General features: G+C 45.2%; 2 protein-coding genes across 2 annotated transcripts in view; one reads left to right on the top strand and one right to left on the bottom strand.

Moving 5' to 3' along the window:
* The window catches only part of LOC145357147 (uncharacterized), a 147,622-nt gene that overhangs the window by 101,159 nt on the left and 27,356 nt on the right, over positions 1-19,107 (top strand). The gene's annotated exons all lie outside the window — the stretch shown is intronic.
* Positions 1,343-12,709, bottom strand: LOC145357132 (polymeric immunoglobulin receptor-like). The gene is given in 6 exon segments (XM_080210291.1): positions 1,343-1,413; positions 1,499-1,830; positions 3,431-3,746; positions 4,759-5,082; positions 8,958-9,278; positions 12,455-12,709. Coding segments are annotated over 6 exon segments (1,401 nt in total). The 5' UTR covers positions 12,492-12,709.

The following is a 19,107-nucleotide window of genomic DNA, read 5'->3' as shown; positions in this document are numbered from 1 at the left end:
TGCAGTGACACTCCCATTGTCATGTCTTTTTGCCAAATCGTCCTGAATGTCTGCTCCTCTTTTGTTTCCATTGTAAAAGCTATTATTGATCCAGGTTCAAATACAATCCATATCTTAATAATCATTTGCATCAATAAAATTCTCCAAACTTCTCCTCCTGTCCTTGTTGTGGTGATCTTAATGTATTCTCTCCAGTATTTATTCACTCATTACTGGAAATAATTCATAGCCTCAGATAATTTTGAACAGATGTAGCAGATCATTTCCTTCTATTTTAATGAGTCTCTGCCGGTGTCAGCTGTTGGTAGCACTCTTGTGTCTGCGTCCACAAGGTTCTGTGTTCAATCCCTATTCTAGAACTCAGAAATCAAAGCTGACACCCCTGTGCAGTACTGAGAAAGTGCTGCACTGTTGGAGGTGCTGCCTTTTGGATGGGATGTTCAACTGAATCCCCAATCTGCCTGCTCTACGCGCACGTGGTTAGCACTGCTGTCTCACAGCGCCAGAAACCTAGCTTCAATTCTGGCCTCGGGTGAGTGCGTGGAGTTTGCACACTCTCCCTGTATCTGCGTGGGTTTCCTCTGGGTGCTCCAGTTTCCTCCCACAGTCCAAGGATATGCGGGTTAGATGGATTGGCCAAGCTAATTTAGCAATTTTGCTTGGCCAATCCACCTAACCCACATATCCTTGGACTGTGGGAGGAAACTGGAGCACCCAGAGGAAACCCACACAGACAGTTATGGGGATAAGGCTTGAGCGGGATTGTCATTGGCAGAGACTCAATGGGCTGAATGGTTTCCTTCTGTACTGTAGGATTCTTTGGATTCTATGAATCTGTGGATGTATAAGATCTATGGCACTCGATCTCCTGAAGAAAAGACAGGAGCGTTATCCCAGATCACTTGGCGATATTTCTCCCTCAGTCAAAAACAGGTTCTCAGTTCATTATTTTGAGTTTGCTGTGTGCAAATTGGTTGCTGTGTTTCCTGCCTCACAACAGTGACAGTGCTTCAAAAAGCATTTCATTGGTTGTAAAGTGCTTTGAGAAGTCAGGTGACTATGAAAATAAATGTGAGACATTCTTTCATTTTGTAAGTGAGGCCTCTTAAGATGCGATCATTTCACATCAACTTTTTAACTCTCTATCCTTAACATTCATCCTAAAGCAAGAGACATCAGCTAAAGGTTGTTTTTCACAATTTGATCTCCAAGAAATGGGAACAGGAATGGTTAATGAAGATTTTATCAATCAAGTTCTGTTTCATATTAATGGGATTACTGCAACGTTTACACATGTTTGGGGAATATCTTATGATCCTGATTATTTTAATCAATATTTTAATCAGTAACTTTGTTCCGAGTGGTTGAGGGACAAAGCAGAGTGAATTTTGTCATTGCAGTCATTCAGGGAGACTTTAGGAAATAAAGCAGCAACCAGCTTATTTAAACATCAATTAATATTTCACTGGTCACATTGTATGTTTACACTATCACTTACCAACGCTGTTGATCTGTGTCTCATAACTGCAAGTCTCCCCTGATCTGTTGATCACTGACACATTAACCATTTCACTGGATTTGTCTCCCTGGTTATTTGAGGCTGTGCAGTAATATTGATGATGTTGCTGTGTGAAGGATTGACAATGTAGATCCAGTTCATTGGTGTCAGAGATCTTTGAATTTCTAGACGGGGTCTTTTCATACCATGTGTACTGAATGGGAAGTGATCCCTGGACAGACTCACAGGAGACGGATACTGAGCCCCCAGAACATGAGGCATTTGGTGGTGAGAGAAGTTTAAGTTCAGGAACAGAAACAAACATTCAGAAACTGAGTGAACATCTTAAAAATCAAACTCACTGTGAATTTCAGCTCATCAACCTCTCATTCAGGGTCAGTCATGTTTTAATCTCACCAACACATCTCGCTCTCCATATCTCTCCATCCTCCAAGCAGCCTAAACTATAACGTCTACTATTCCATCAGAACATAGCAGCTCTCCAGATCAGACCATCAACCAGGATCTAAAGATTTAAATTAATTGATGAATTGATTCGAGGAGATTTGGGGAGATCGGTTAATTCACTCGGGGGATGTTGAGAGTCTGGAACTCACTGCCTGGAAGAGTGGTAAAGGGTGGGAGAGGCAGATAACCTGATCACCATCAAAATGGATTAAACTTGAGATGCTTCAACCTACGGGGCTTTGGATCAAGAACTGGATGGTGGGATTAGATTGGATTGCTTGTTCAGTCAACCCAGTGTGGCATGGTGGAACAGTGATTAGCACTGCAGCCTCACAGCACCAGGGACCTGGATTCAATTCAAGCATTGGCTGTGTGGTGAGTGTGGAGTTTGCACATTCTCCCCGTGCCTGCGTGGTTTTCCTCTGAGTGCTTCAGTTTCCACTCACAACCAAAAATATGCACATACTCATGGAGAGGCGATAGCCTTGTGGTTTTAGAACATAGAACATAGACATAGAACATCACAGCGCAGTACAGGCCCTTCAGCCCTCGATGTTGCGCCAACCAGTGGAACCAATCTAATGATCCTCTAACCTAAATTATTCCAATATTTTCCACATGCCTATCCACTGACCATTTGAACGCCCTTAAAGTTGGTGAGTCCACAACTGCTGCAGGCAGGGCATTCCATGCCCTTACTACCCTCTGAGTAAAGAACCTACCTCTGACATCCATCCCATAATTATCACCCCTTAATTTAAAGCTATGTCCCCTCATGTTAGCCATCACCATCCAAGGAAAAAGGCTCTCACTGGCCATCCTATCCAATCCTCTGGTCATCTTGTATGCCTCAATTAGGTCACCTCTTAACCTTCTTCTCTCTAACGAAAACAACCTCAAGTCCCTCAGCCTTTCCTCATAAAACCTTCTCACCGTACCAGGCAACATCCTCTGTTTTATCACGGTTAAACCAGAAACTCAGCTAATGTTCAGGGGACCCGGGTTCGAATCCCACCACGGCAGGTGGTGGGTGGAATTTGATTTCAATAAAGAAAGTCTGGAGTTAAGATGACCATGAAACCATTGTCGGTTGTTGGAAAAACCCATCTGGTTCACTAATGCCTGTTAGGGAAGGAAATCTACCATCCTTTCCTGGTCTGGCCTGAAATCTCAACTCTCCTCTGAAATGGTCTCACAAATCTCTCAGGATTGTCAATAAATACCACCCAGCCAGCGATGCCCATGTCCCCAAATGAATGAAAAACAAATATACTGACACCTACCACCAGGCACCAGCCTCTGAGTTACAATTCCTCCAGCATAATCATTGTTCTAACTGCCCTCTAGCTGACAGACTTTGCATTGCTGTGGAGCCTTGGGATATCAGAGCTGTCAATGTTTCCTCCCAGATAAAGCACTGATCAGTCATTTCAGTTGAGAGTAATAAAGATAATCACTGAGAACAATTTACCGTCAGATATTTGTAGCTTTACAGGAAATATTGAAAGTAGCCCGGATTTATCAATACCACAGCTGTACCATCCTGCATCTCCTGGGCGAAGATCCTCCATAGTAACAACAAATAATCCTTGTGTCTTGTTATCTATGATCGACATTCTCCCTCGCCGTCCATCTGGATCGTCTGATTTTACCAAAACAGAGCACTGACGACTCCAATATTTCACATGTGACTGGGACAATTTGTCATAGTGACAATCGATAGTGATCGCTCTTCCCAAAACTCCAGCTACATTATTTTTTGCCCGCAATGCACTCGGAGCTGAAAAGACAACAGGTCAAAAATTGATCCAAAAATAATTGTTCAATACAAACAGATATATTTCAATAGGATTTACCACTGTGTTCAGGGAAATCTCTCCAATACACCTTCTAATGCAATTGAATATCTTCTTGTCTGAATGTAATGGCTGGAATTGCCAGGTTTGATCTGAAATCCGATGAGCTTCTCTCCAGAAAGCTTTGCCCACCAGATCTCCTGACTTTGTCAAAAAAATCAGGTGCCATAGTTTGTGCTGCCACTTTGTCAGGGTGGGGCCTGATTGAGCTGGCAGGGTTGTCTCCATAGATTGGGCAACATCTTTAAAGTTGCCCCCCCCCCCCCCCCACTCCACCTCTCACAGACATCAGGGACCTCAGTGGACAAGGAGGATATCCCTCACGTAGAGGGTCAGTCTCCCCTCAACATCCCACCATTCAAAGATCAGTGTTCTTCTCCTACACCATGCAATCATTAGGGTGACCCTACACCAGCCTATCTGCGCCAGCATTGTGGCATTCCCACTCTCACCCTCTCAGCAATGATGCCCAACCCCCCCATTCACAGACTCCACCCCAATTCATACACAACCTCCCCCTCCCCCATTGCCTACAAACATCAGGTCCCACCCCATGGACACCAGGACCCCACCAGTTTACAAGGGGAACAAAATCCCAAAGAATGTCCGAGGAATTCTCCCCAGTCCTGGGGAAAGTTTTTCTCGCAAACAGCAATTGACAGACAGCAGATTGTCTGCTCATGATCACATTGCTCTTTGAGGGAGCTGATTGCTTATAACTTGTCACTGAGCTTCCTACGTCACAACAATGGCCCTGAATCAGTTCCAGCATTGACCAGAACGGAATTTAAAACTATCCGAAGTTTGAAAAGTGCAAAATAAACTCAATTCTATTTTTATTCCAATTGCTTAGACCAATGGTGGAATTTCACCAGTGAGCAACTCATATTAACTTAAAAAATAGTTGTAGTTGTTGAAGCTTAAAGTGATATTTACCAATGTTGCTGATTTGTGTTAAATAACTGCAGTCTTTCTCTGAAATGTGGATCACTGACACTGTAACCATTTCACTGGATTTGTCTCCCTGGTTATTTGAGGCTGTGCAGTAATATTGATGATGTTGCTGTGTGAAGCGTTGACAATGTAGATCCAGTTTATTGGTGTCAGAGATCTTTGAATCTTCAGACGGGGTCTTTTCATACCATGTGTACTGAATGGGAAGTGATCCCCGGACAGATTCACAGGAGACGGACACTGAGCCCCCAGAACATGAGGCATTTGGTGGTGATAGAAATCTCAGTTGAGGAACAGACACGGGTTCTGTGGGAAAGAAACAAACATTCAGAAACTGAGTGTACATCTAAAAATCAAACACCTTGTGAATTTCAGCTCATCAACCTCTCATTCTGGGTCAGTCACGTTGCAACCTCACCAACACATCTCGCTTTCCATATCTCTCCATCCTCCAAGCAGCCTGAACTACAATGTCTACTATTATATCAGAACATAGCAGCTCTCCAGATCAGACCATGAAGCAGGAGACAAAAATTTAAATTAATTGGTGAATGGATTAGAGAAGATTTGGGACAATGGGTTATATCACTTGGGGGATGTTGAGGGTCCGGAACTCACTGCCTGGAAGAGTGGTAAAGGGTGGGAGAGGCAGATAACCTGATCACATGAAACGAAATGGATTAAACTTGAGATGCTGTAACCTACAGGGCTCTGGATCAAGAACTAGATGGTGGGATTAGATTGGACCCAGTGTGGCACAGTGATTAGCACTGCAGCCTCACGGCGCCAGGGACCCGGATTCAACTCCAGCATTGGCTGTGTGGTCAGTGTGGAGTTTGCATGTTCTGCCCGTGTCTGTGTGGTTTTCCTCTGGGTGCTTCAGTTTCCTCCCACAACCAAAGTTATGCATATACCCATGGGGAGGTGATGGCCTAATAGTGTTATCGCTATCCTATTAATCCGGAATCTCAGTTAATGTTCTGGGGACTGGGTTCGCATCCAGCCACAGCAGGTGGTGGGTGGAATTTGATTTCAATAAAGAAAATCTGGAATTAGGAATCTATTGATGACCATGAAACCATTGTTGGTTGTTGGAAAAACCTATCTGGTTCACTAATGTCTGTTAGGGAAGGAAATCTACCAAACTTTCCTGGTCTGGCCTGAATTCTTAACTGTCCTCTGAAATGGCCTCGCAAATCTCTCAGGATTGTCAATAAATACCACCCAGCCAGCGATGCCCATGTCCCCAAATGAATGAAAAACAAATATACTGACACCTACCACCAGGCGCCAGTGCCAATGCAGGTGACTCTAGGAGGAGGAGGATGTGTGGCATATTGGGGGTTGGGGCCTATTGGGGGTTCAGTGAGTTGGGGGGTTTTCACTGACACTGTGCACTGGGATTGGTGGGAGAGGGAGAGGGGAGGGCGATCAGCACTGGCCATCTCGGTGGGGGGAGATCGGGGCTGGCCCAGGAGAGCTCTGGTAGGCCAGTAGTCGGATGGTGGTGGGGAGTTGATCGGGTGGCCAGCAGTGAGGGGGACCAGTGCTCATGCGCCAATCTCCGAAGTGACAGATCAGTGTGTGTGCAGTGGCCCACTCAGCACTACGCTGCCGGACTCTCCAGTGGGATTTGGACCCGCTGACCACATTTCAGATGGAATGACTCTGTGTCGGAGAATCATTCTGGTTGTTGTCAAATGAGCCTCTTCAGACACTGGAAATCCAACACATCAAGGAAGTTGATCAGGAAACGTGTACTCCCTGTGTTGTGGGATTGCCCGTCAGCGAGCTGCTTGTCTCTGTTCATTCCTTTGTCTTGTGGAGCTCAGGGTCTGTGTGGAGGAGGCAGTTGCTGCTATTGATGCTATTGGTCACCTGGGTCCTCATCTGAGGCCCAAAATAAAACAGTCTGAGAACCACCCATGCTGATCTGATAGATACAATCGCCAAAATGTCACCCAGAAATACACATTCCCACCACTGTTGTGAAAGTCAACACCCTGTAAATACTGATATTAAACCTTTCACACAATCCAGTTAGAAATAAGCAGTGAGGTTCCAATGCCTCTTGGCATCTTTCCCAGTCACTTCTTCAGCCTCCCCCATTGCCTCTGTCTTCTGCCCTTGCTCAGTAACCCGAGCAGGCACAGGTAGATTCCACTAATTGCACTCACTGAGTGATTAATAGACTGAAACTGATAACTCATCTTTCACTGCGGGGATTTGATCACACACTGATTGACACATTTAAAGTTTCCTCGGAGATTTTTATGATCATGTGGAACATTTGGAATATGGTGTCCAATTCTGGTCACAACACAACCAGAAAGATGTGGAGGCTTTGGAGAGATCACAGAAAAGGTTTACCAGGATGTTACCTGGTATGGAGGGGATTAACTATGAGGAGAGTTTGAATGAGCTGGGATTATTCTCCCTGGAAAGACGGAGGCTGAGGGACACCTGATAGAAATTTATAAAATGATGAAAGTTATAGATAGAGTGAACAGTTGGAAGCTTTTCCGAGGGCAGAAATTACAATTACAGTTTCAAGATAAGCGGGGGAGAGGTTCAGTAGAAATGTGCAGGGGAACTTTTTTTACACAGGCTGTGGTGGGGATCTGGAACGCATTGAACATGAGAACATAAGAACTAGGAGCAGGAGTAGGCCATCTAGCCCCTCGAGCCTGCCCCGCCATTCAATAAGATCATGGCTGATCTGAAGTGGCTCAGTTCCACTTTCCCGCTTTCTCCCCATAACCCTTAATCCCCGTGCCTACCAAAAACCTATCTACCCGCGTCTTAAATATATTTAGTGAGATAGCCTCCACCACTTCAACGGGCAGCGAATTCCAGAGATTCACCACCCTTTGAGTGAAGAAGTTCCTCCTCAACTCTGTTCTAAACTGCCCCCCCTTATCTTGAGGCTGTGCCCTCTAGTCCTGCTGTCCTTTCTGAGCAGCAAGAACCTCTCCACCCCTACCCTATCCATCCCCTTCATCATCTTGTACGTCTCAATAAGATCCCCCCTCATCCTTCTAAACTCCAACGAGTACAAGCCCCGTCTATTCAGCCTCTCTTCATAGTTCAACCCCCTCAACTCCGGTATCAGCCTAGTGAACCTCCTCTGCACTCCCTCCAAGGCCAAAATATCCTTGTGCAAGTGCGGCGACCAAAACTGCACACAGCACTCCAACTGCGGCCTCACCAGTGCCCTGTACAGCTGCAGCAAAACCTCCCTACTTTTACATTCAATGCCCCTCGCTATGAAGGCCAGCATCCCATTTGCCTTCCTGACCACCTGCTGCACCTGCAGGCTGGGTTTTTGCGACTCATGCACAAGGACCCCCAGGTCCCTCTGCCAAGTGAGGTGGTTGAGGCAGATACATTAGTCACATTTAAGACTTATCGTGACAGACATATGAACAAACAGGGAGGAGAGGGATACAGACGATTGGTCTAGATAGGTAAATGTGACCGGTGCAGGCTTGGAGGGCCGAAGGGCCTGTTCCTGTGCTGGACTGTTCTTTGTTCTTTGATCCCTTTCAGGGGCTTTCACCATTTTGGATTATTTACTTGTTAAATTTGCCAATTTGTTAACTTTTAATCTGTCAGCTTCACCCTGAGTTTTCACTGGTTTATTTGAAAGAAGCACAAACTGACACATTGCAGATACATACGGATGTTGGGAGTTTGACTGGCTTCCCAACATATTGTCAGTTTCTGTGTATTTAACCCCTCTGTGCTCCCCCACCCACCCCCACAGCCCCACCATTCAGTGCTAAACCAACAAGGTACAATTACTACCAACTGGCTGCTCACTTCACTTTGTTAATGTCTGACTATTAGATTGATCCGGACTGTAAAAATCTGACAGTGTGATATTTAATACATTTCAGAGACAGGAAAATATTCTGAGCATCGCGGGTAATTTCTTTCACAATATCCCATAGTTAAAGGAATTGTTAGCCTGATAATGTTTGAAGTTTTTGATCAGAATGTTGGACAGGCCACAAATTGAGTTTGTGTCACAAGAGTCGGATTTCCAGATCTCTGCCCTCTAGCTGTCAGACTCTGCATTGCTGCAGAGCCTCGGGATATCGGAGCTGTCAATGTTTCCTTGTGAATAAAACATGGATCAGGCATTTCAGTAATAAAGAAAATCATTGAGAATAATGTACCGTGAGATATTTGCAGCTCCACATTAAACTTTGGATCGATGCCAGGTGCATCAATTGCACAGCTGTACCATCCTGCATCTCCGGAGTGAAGATTCTCCATCGTAACAGCAAACATTCCTTGTGCCTTGTTATCTGTGATCGACATTCTCCCTTGCCGTCCATCTGGATTATCCGTTCTCACCAAATATGAGCACTGGTCAGTCCAACCCTTACACCAATATTTCATGTTTTGTTTGTATATTTCATTATAATGGCAATTTATTGTGATCGCTCTTCCCACAATTCCTGTGACTCTCTTTTCTGCCCACAATGCACCTGAAACTGAGGAGACAACATTTCAGCAATTGACCAAGTAAATAACTGCTTAATACTGAGAGGAACATTTTAATAAGATTTACCACTGTGTACAGAGGAAACTCTCCAATATCTGTATTCATCATTCTCTTTCCAGTTTGTGCTGAATGAAAACATGAATATAGAGCCGTGCTGTCAGTGCCAAAGTACTTCACTGCCAATGATTTCTTGTTAATGTATAGTGGCCATTGTTATTGTGTCACCTTGTCACTCAAGCTTTGCACTGGCACCTCTGAATGGGTGGATTGCAGGGTCAGGTCCCACTCCAGAGACTGGGGTATAAAATCTACAGGAACATTCCAGTGTAATACTGAGGGACGAGATGGCTCAGATTTTCCTCCCCCAGTCATGTTCACAGAGCTCGGTGATGACTTTCAGGTGAAAGGTTAATCTGACACCCAGGTCTGGAGGGTCCCTGTCATGGAGAAAATCCTGGGAATGGCTGGAATTTCAAAGTCCCGAGATTAGGAGTGGGACTGGAATTGGGCTGGCATTCACACATACGTGATTTGTGGAGGTGGATTGTCATTAAATTCAACACCTGCCTCGACTGAAGTGAGATTTTGTATAATCAGGAGTGTGGAATCCGGAATGTGCAGATTAGAATAGTTAAGAGAAGGTTTGAACTTGGTGGATTCTTATGGACAGCCAGGGTGCACCTTCTGGAGAGGGAAGTTAGTCTTTGGGAGGGGAAAGTTACTCTTTGGGACAAACTCTGGTGAGTGGTCAGGGCCGGAGTGATTATTTTGTTGTTTAAATGATTTTATTTATGAACCATGGCGCTGGGACACAGAAACAGGCCTTGTGTCCAGCTCGCCTCCGGGCTGAGCAGCCTGTGGATTTGTTCCCGGGTCGCCCGTCCCAACTCATTTTTTATTGTCTTTCCCGACTCAGTGAACACGGCCCAGGGACGGCAATCTGGGCCTCTGTCTGCCCCACAGGTCAGTGCACCGGGAATGACACATTATTCAGGAAAAAGTGCAATGAAGATTCCCAAGACTGGTTCCTGGGATAAGGGGATGGGATGGGAACAGGTTGAGTCCACAAGGTGCACATTTCCTGTCGGTTGGGAGAATCAGAGGTGATTGAATTGAAATGTGTAAAATTCTTAAGGAGATTGACAGGGTACATTTTGAGCATATATGTACCACCCTCCCAGGGCTGGGCATTCTGCAACACAGGATCACAGTCTCAGAATAAAGTGACAGACACGAAGGATGTGATTGGGAGATTTTTATTCACTCACGGTGTTGCGAATCTTTGGAATTCTCCACCCAAGAGAACTTTAGATGTTCAGTCTTGAAGGATATTAAACACAGTGATTTATACAATTTTTTGGTACCAACACAATCAAGGGACAAGGAGATAGTGCGGGAAATAAGAATTGAGAGTGGAGATCAGTCAGGATGTTGCTGAATGATGGAGCCGGCTCAAAGGGACAAATGGCCAACTCCTGCTCCTATTTCTAATGTTCATCTTGAGGACAAGAGGTGGCAGTATGAATCAAAAATTCCATTGCAGACAGCATAATACTATCAGTTTAATATGGGGCTGGTGTGAAAATTTAGATTTACTTTGTGAAATGTCAAAAAATGAAAACAAAATAATTACATCTTGGAAGGTCGAAGTAGACCAACTATGGACAAGTGATTGGACGGCACAGTGGTGCAGTGGTGATCACTGCTACCTCACTGCACCAGGGACTTGGGTTCAATTTCAGCCTCGGCTGACTGTCTATGTGGAGTTTGCATGTCTTCCTTGTGTCTGCATGGACCTTCTCTGGGTGCTCCGCTTTCCTCCCACATTCCAAAGTGTATTCGCTGGTTGTTTGTCCATGCTTAATTACCCCTCAGAGGAAGGGAGATTAGCAGGGTAAATTGGCCCATTGGTGTACCAAGATGTACAGGTTAGGAATATTAGTGAGGTAAGTACGTGGGGTTACGGGGATAGGATCTGGTGAGCATGCTCTGACAGAGAGCTGGTGCAAACCCAAAGGGCCAAATGGCCTACTTGTACACTGTAGGGATTCTATGAAAAAGTCAACAACAAATCATCATAAAGCTATATTTCATCAATGCTAATTTTATTCATAGAAACAATTGCAAACTTGAGGATTATGTTCCTAGAGCCTTTGTTAGCAACTGAGCGAATCAAACACTCCAGTCTCCAGGATATATTGAGCATGATACTACATTAACAAGTTAACTTTTACTGGACTGAAATGTGTTGCTTCTGCATTTTAATTATTTTAATCATGTGGCTTTTTCACAAAAATGAATAGGTTAATTTATATTCATAATCAATAAAGCCATTTACTATTTGCTGGGTAAATATTTCTATGGTACAATACTATCAATAAAATAGCTACAAATATCACAGTAATGTTGTTAATTTATTTTTGCCAAGTTTTTGTATCTTTATATATCTCGAGGTGTTGAGATGTGTTTAGCGAGGGGGGTAGAATATCAAAGTAGGGAGGTCTTGCTGCAACTGTACAGGGCACTGGTGAGGCAGTTTTGGTCACCGCACTTGTGGAAGGATATATTGGCCTTGGAGGGAGTGCAGAGGAGGTTCACTAGGCTGATACCAGAGATGACGGGGTTGGACTATGAAGAGAGACTAAATAGACTAGGTCTGTACTCGTTGGAGTTTAGAAGGATGAGGGGGGATCTTATAGAGACGTATAAGATAATGAAGGGGATGGATAGGGTAGAGGCAGAGAGATCCTTCCTGCTTAGAAAGGATAGCAGGATGAGAGGACACAGCCTCAAGATAAGGTGGGGGGCAGTTTAGATCGGAGTTGAGGAGGAACTTCTTCACTCAAAGGGTGGTGAATCTCTGGAATTCTCTGCTCGTTGAAGTGGTGGAGGCTACTTGGCTAAATATATTTAAGTCACGGGTAGATAGGTTTTTGATAGGTAGGGGAATTAAGGGTTATGGGGAGAAAGTGGGAAAGTGGAACTGATCCACTTTGGATCAGCCATGATCCTATTGAATGGCGCGGCAGGCTCGAAGGGGTAGATGGCCTACTCCTGCTCCTATTTCTAATGTTCTTATGTTCTAAATATCTCTGTGGGATAAACCATGCACTAGAATTAATCTAACACTCATCATCTCGGTATTCAGTTCTGTCCCTTACTCACCAGGCAGAGAACAGATGAAAAGAATCAGAATCCACATTGTTACCTTGGCAATGTTTCGATCAGTATTTATCGTCCGTTATCCAGCTCTTTGTTGTGATGTTGAAAGGTGGAACCAATAAACTCTGACGCGGAATTGAAATAAGATTGAAGAAAGCAGCAAGCCAGGCCTCAGGAAATTCCACCCTTCAGAAAGCTCCAGAACAGAGGTCCCAGCTGGCCATTGCTATCACTGGGTGTGCCAGCTCGAAAGATCCCTTTTAGCTGCTGATCTCCTTGTTCCAGCAGGCACAGCTCTACATCTGACCCTTTGGTGACCTGTGGACAGTTACTGTCCGGCTTTGACAATGTCGCTCAATGTGGTTATTGACATCATGGGAGGTGTGATTCACCCTGACACTTCCTGCACTATTGCTGAAAACAGAAAGGCCCAGAATTTGCTGAAAATACCACAGTGTGTAAACTGGCCAATGAACTGAGACAATGAACAGATGTCAAACTAATTACAAGTTACCGGCTGCTTGTTTTGTCTCCTCCATTAGCTTTGAGAAAATGGTGGATCTCTCTAAAACCCCCCTGACTTTGATGAAATTGTGACATTTGCCAATTAATTATCCGCTAAACAGGCCACAGAATGTTCAGTCTCAGAACATCAGACTCCCTGGCCCAGAATTTGAACAATTATAAACTCTGGGGTTTCACTCTCTCCTGGATTGAATTATTGACCTGGATTTTCCAATGAGAGGAACGGCGAAGGCTAACAAACATTTAGTGTTATTATGGAGTAAATGAGGCGGTCAAGAGGGTGCGCGTGCAATTAAATTCAGAAATGTACAAATTATGCCCTTAATTCCCCAGAGGCTGTGCTATGTTGATTTCCCACTGATAGAGGCAGCATGGAAAGTGATATAAAGACATGGGTCTGAGTTTTATATTCTCCACAGCATCCCCAACCCCCCGCCACCCTCCCACTCCACCACCCAGCAGGTGTTCAGGTGGGGAGAGTGAGTAAAATTGCAGAGACAGGATTATTTCTGGGCTCCTGCCCACTCTGATCTCTCAGTGATTTTACACTGAGGCTGGCAAGGCCATGGCTGTTCCTGGACTTGGCCTCTGTGAGCAGTTCTTCTCCAGCCCACTACAGCACTGTTACAGCAGGGACAGGAGACCTGCTGGCCAATCAGGGGGTTGGCAGCTCTTCAGTCTCAGCAGCGCCACCAGGAGCTGTGGTCGCTGCAGGGACTGCAGTCAGTCTCGGAGCGAGCTAACGATGAAGATCCAAGCAGGAGCTGAATGGGGTGGATTTGCCAGGGTCAGTCAGTGCTAGCACCAGAGAGGATGGTGGGTACAATTGACACGGGGAGGAGGGTCATGAATCAGGGGTGGTCCCTCCCATTTGTGAAAATTGAGGATTTGGGACTGACCTTGACCATTGTTCAGTGAGCCAACTCCAGCACAATGAGCTGAATCAACTCCTTCGGTTCCTTAGTTTCTCAGAGCAGGCGGGGACGGTTGATTCTTCCATCATGACCTGCAATTTTTCCGGCACGTCAGGCTGGGAGTTGTGCGTCATTGGCTTTTTTCCAGCATTTGCACATGTGCCAGTAATGCATGCGCTTCTCCCAGAGCCAGCGAACGCTCAGACCACACTGGAAGACTGGCAAGTGATTTGAATCTTTTTTGAATATGTTTTGCATGCGATTATCAGGAACTTGCTCGGCCCAATTGGATCTCTCATCCCGCCAGGAGTACGTTATTCCGGCGTGGTTTAGGGAAGCTCCCCACATTCAGCCAACTAGTGGGAGACCCCACTGGAATGAAGGGGGCAAAATCAGATCCCCTCAGGGGGTCAGGTGCAGGGGGTGGTGTCCCCTGGGCATGGGCACCCTGACAGTGCCAGCCTGTGCCCCTGGCACTGCCCAAGGTGCAAATTGTCCACGCCCAGGGGGTGCCTTGGCGCTGCCCATCGAGCACTGGGCAATGACAAGGGAACGAGGCCTATTGTGGTTGGGACTTAGGGGTAATCGGTTGGCGCAGTGGGGGAGGGGTGGGTTCCCGCTGCGACTCTCCATAGTTATCAGTCTGGGCAGGAGGGAGGCCAATGGTCAGGGCAGCCTGTGGCAGGGGGTGAGGGGGAGGTTCTTCTGGGTGAGGGAGATGGTTTTCAGGACATTGGCGCACTCTGGAGCGAGGGATGGGTCAGAGCTGGTCTGGGAATCGTCTTGGGGCTGCGATTGAGATGTGTGGGAGGCCTGAGGGACAGCACTGTTGGCGTCCCGCACTGGCCAGCCTTCGAGCTGCCCAGCAAATGGGGAGACTGGCAGATCGGGACCACTGTTCATGCTCAGAGGTCCGGAGCTGTCAGACTCCAACATGAAGAGGCCCCCCCCCCCCCCCCCCCCCCCCCAGGTGTTTAATAGAATTCCCAAATCTGACCTCAGCATTGCACAGAGAGCGGAGACTCGAGTGAGAAGCTGCACTGAAAAAACAGTCATGATCTAGAACAGTTTTCCCACCAATTCAGCACTTTTAGGAGAATTGCCCCATTGATTTCTGATACTCACTCCCTGATGCCTCTCCCTCTGGGATAAATTGCCCACACCATGGTGTAGCTGATATGATCCTGGTCACGCCTCTTCACCCTGCATCATCTGATGTTCAACAAATGTAGCAACACCCATGCTGTTTGCCTGTAACAAATTCTGTATTAATGCTGATCTTCTCGCTGCTGCAAACACAGCTCTGTATTTGGTATCTAACACCTATTGTACATTCACAGGGTTTCTATCTCACACCACCCTGAGGACAGCAACACATTTTTCTTGCAGTTTCAAACCATGAACATTGCAAGTTGTAACAAACATCAACCCACATTTATTTCCAATGTCAATCTCTCTCTTTGCCTTTCTCATCAACCATTAAAGAATTTGGGAAGTTAATGGAATATTGCTGTAAATTGGCGCTTATTTAGGATGGAACCGTCACTCACAGAATTCTATACTCAATAAAAAATGATCAAACATTGGAACCATTTGGAAAATTCAGAACTCTGAGTGCAATCTGTTACACGTGGGTAAGAACTTCAGTCTGAGTAAATCTAAAGTTAGAACTCTCATTGACCACAGCCTTGGGTGGAGAAACATGTTCATTGGTGGAATCAGCAACAACAGCAATAACTTGCTCTTTATAAAGTGCCTTTCATCATAGAATCCTACAGTGCAGATGGAGGCCATTTGGTCCATTGAGATTGCACAATGGAACCCAGAGCCTATCCCCATTATTCCACATATTAAACCTGTTAATTCCCTGACACAATTTAACATGGGCAATGAATCTAACCTTCACATCTTTGGATTGTGGGATGAAACCGGAGCTCCTGGAGGAAATTCACACAGACCACGGGGAGGAAATTGTGCAAATTCCACACTGCCAGTCACCCAATTTCAGAATTGAACCTGGGTACCTGGCACTGTGAGGCAACAGTGCGAACCACTGTGCTACCAAACTGCCCAGTAAAACATCCTCAGGCATTTTCTGACATTAGACAAGTGTTGTTGCCGAGGCAAAGATTAGATCAAAGAGACTGGTCAGTTTTAGGGAGAGGTTGCTGGAGTTTTGAATGTAGACAATTGGAAACATTACTGTTAGCGATGTGGTGAAGAATTGGAAATACTCGAGAAGCCAGAGTTGGAAAAACACAAGATCTGCAGAAACTTTTGTAAAGATAGGGGCTGACGAGACCATGGAGAAATTTGAATAGGAGAAGGAGAATTTAATATTGAGCTTATTTGACATTGGGAACCACTCAATGAGTTCATACACATGAATGAAGGGCACCCGACAGGCATCACAACAATCTGTTATGTATGATATGGAATAATCATAGAATCATAAAAACGCTACCGTGCAAAAGGAGGCCATTCAGCCCATTGAATCTGCACCAACAGCAATCCCACCTTGGCCATATCCTACCCCACTAATGCCTCTAACCTACACATCCTGGAACATTAAGAGGCAATTTAGCATGGCCAAATCTCCTAACCTGCACATCTTTGGACTATGGAAGGAAACCAGAGCACCCAGAGGAAACCCACACAGAAATGGGGATAACGTGCAAACTCCACGCAGACAGTTACCCAAGCCAGGACTCAAATCCAGATTTCTGGCCCTGTGAGGCAGCAATGCTAACCACAATGCCACCACGGCACCTACACTCTTTAAATACTACTTAAATTCATCACCAGGACAGATGTAAGTTGAAACTCATTAAAGGATCTTGTGTCAAGCAAAGTCATTACATACGAACACACAAGTTAGGAACAGGAGTAGGCCATTTGGCCGCTCATGCCTGATCTGTCATTCAATAATATCATGGCCGACCTGATTGTGACCTCAACTTTATAACCCACCTACCCTGATAATCTTTGACTGCCTTGTTAGTCTAGAATCTTTCCATCCCTGCCTTAAAAATATTTATTATTGGTTCCTCCATCGCTGTCTTGGAAAGTGAGTTTCAGCGATTCACAGCGCTCTGAGGGATAAAAGAAATCTTCTAATCTGTGTCTTCAGTGGGAGACCCCTTGTATTTAAATAGTGTCCTCAAGTTGTTGAGTCTTTCACATGGGGAATCGTTATTTCAGTATCCACCCGCTCCTGTCCCCTTAGGATGTTTCATGTTTCATGGGAACAGGGAGCAGGGAGAGGCCATTCAGCCCATTGAGTCTGATCCATCAATCCATATAATCATGAATGAGCATCCAGTTAGGTGCATTTTTCCAACATTAACCCATTTCCCTTTAAGTCACTGGTATTTAGAAATGTGTCAATTTTCAATTCAATGCACTCAGTGACTGAGCTTCCACAGACCTCTGGGGTCAAGAATTCCAAAGGTTCACAGTTCTCTGAGTAAAGAGTTATTGATTTGAATAAGGTCACCCCTCATTCTTGTAACCTGTGTAACCTTTCCTCCTAAGATAACCATGCCGGTCCAGTGAACATTCTCCAAACTGATTCTGACATATTTACATCCTTACTTAAATAAAAAGCCCAAAACTGCACTCGATTCTCTAGATCCAGTCTTAGCAACACCCTACACAACATAACAAAGCATTCCAACTTTTATATTCCATTCCACTCATGATAAATGACAGCGTCCCATTTGCCTCGCTAATCACTTGCTAGACTGGCATTACAACTTTTTCTCATTCATGTAGCAGGACACCCAGATCCCTCTGTAACTCAGAGTTCTGCAATCTCGCTTCATTTAAATTATATGCTACTTTTTTATTCTTAGTAGACAAGTTCTCATTTTCATTCATTGTACTACACTTGACAGTACTTTATTCATTCACTTAGTTCTATTTATGTTCCTTCACAGACTCTCTGTGCTCTTCGCAAATTTCTTTCTGAACTATCTTTGTGACATTCCACAAACTTAGCAACTCTGCACTCAGCTACTTGTTATTTCCTCAAAGAACCCCAAGACATTAACCAAGACAGTATGATTTCCTTTTCATAAAACCATTGAACTTTTTTGAATGCATAACCTCCTTAATAATAATAGAACATAGATCATAGAACAGTGGATGAGTGGAAAAGCAAATTGTGTGGGGGGCGCGGAAAGTCTGCAGAGAGATCTAGATAGGCTGAATGAGTGGGCAAGGACCTGGCAGATGGAGTATAACGTTAGCAAATGTGAGGTTATCCACTTTGGTAGAAATAATAGTAGGAGGGAGTATTATTTAAAGGGTGAAAAGCTGCAGCATGCTACAGTGCAGAGGGACCTGGGGGTCCTTGTGCACGAATCACAAAAACCCAGTCTGCAGGTGCAGCAGGTGATCAAGAAGGTGAATGGAATGTTGGCCTTTATAGCGAGGGGGTTAGAATATAAAAGCAGGGAGGTCTTGCTGTAACTGTACAGGGTACTGGTGAGGCTGCAACTGGAGTACTGTGTGCAGTTTTGGTCCCCGTATTTGCGAAAGGATATATTAGCCTTGGAGGGAGTACAGAGAAGGTTCACCAGGCTGGAACCGGAGATGAGGGGGTTAGCTTATGAGGAGAGATTGAATAGACTGGGTCTGTACTCGTGAGAGTTTAAAACGCTGAGGGGGATCTTATAGAGACTTTCCAGATAATGAAGGGGCTAGATAGGGTAGAGGTAGAGAGATTCTTCTCGCTTAGAAAGGAAAACAGAACTAGAGGGCACAGCCTCAAAATAAGGGGGGGCAGTTTAGAACGGAGTTGAGGAGGAACTTCTTCACTCAAAGGGTGGTGAATCTCTGGAATTCTCTGCCCATTGAAGTGGCGGAGGTCACCTCGTTGAATATACTTAAGTCACGGGTAGATAGATTTCTGATAGACAAGGGAATTAAGGGTTATGGGGAGAAAGCAGGGAAGTGGAACTGATCCACTTCAGATCAGCCATGATCTTATTGACTGGCAGGGCAGGCTCAAAGGGCTAGATGGCCTACTCCTGCTCCTATTTCTAATGTTCTTATGTTCTAGAACAGTACTGCACCATACAGGCCCTTCGGCCCTCAATGTTGTGCCGAGTTATGTCCAAACCCAAGATCAAGCTGTCCCACTCCCTATGTGGAGATGTGGAGTAGAGGTGTGATGTGGAGATGTTGGCGTTGTACTAGGCTGGGTACAGTAAG

Source organism: Carcharhinus amblyrhynchos, chromosome 22 (assembly GCF_965287045.1).
Source record: "Carcharhinus amblyrhynchos chromosome 22, sCarAmb.v2.hapA, whole genome shotgun sequence".
Lineage (NCBI taxonomy): Eukaryota > Metazoa > Chordata > Chondrichthyes > Carcharhiniformes > Carcharhinidae > Carcharhinus > Carcharhinus amblyrhynchos.
The sequence above is the reverse complement of the archived record's forward strand: the minus strand, read 5'-3'. Positions and strand labels throughout refer to the sequence as shown.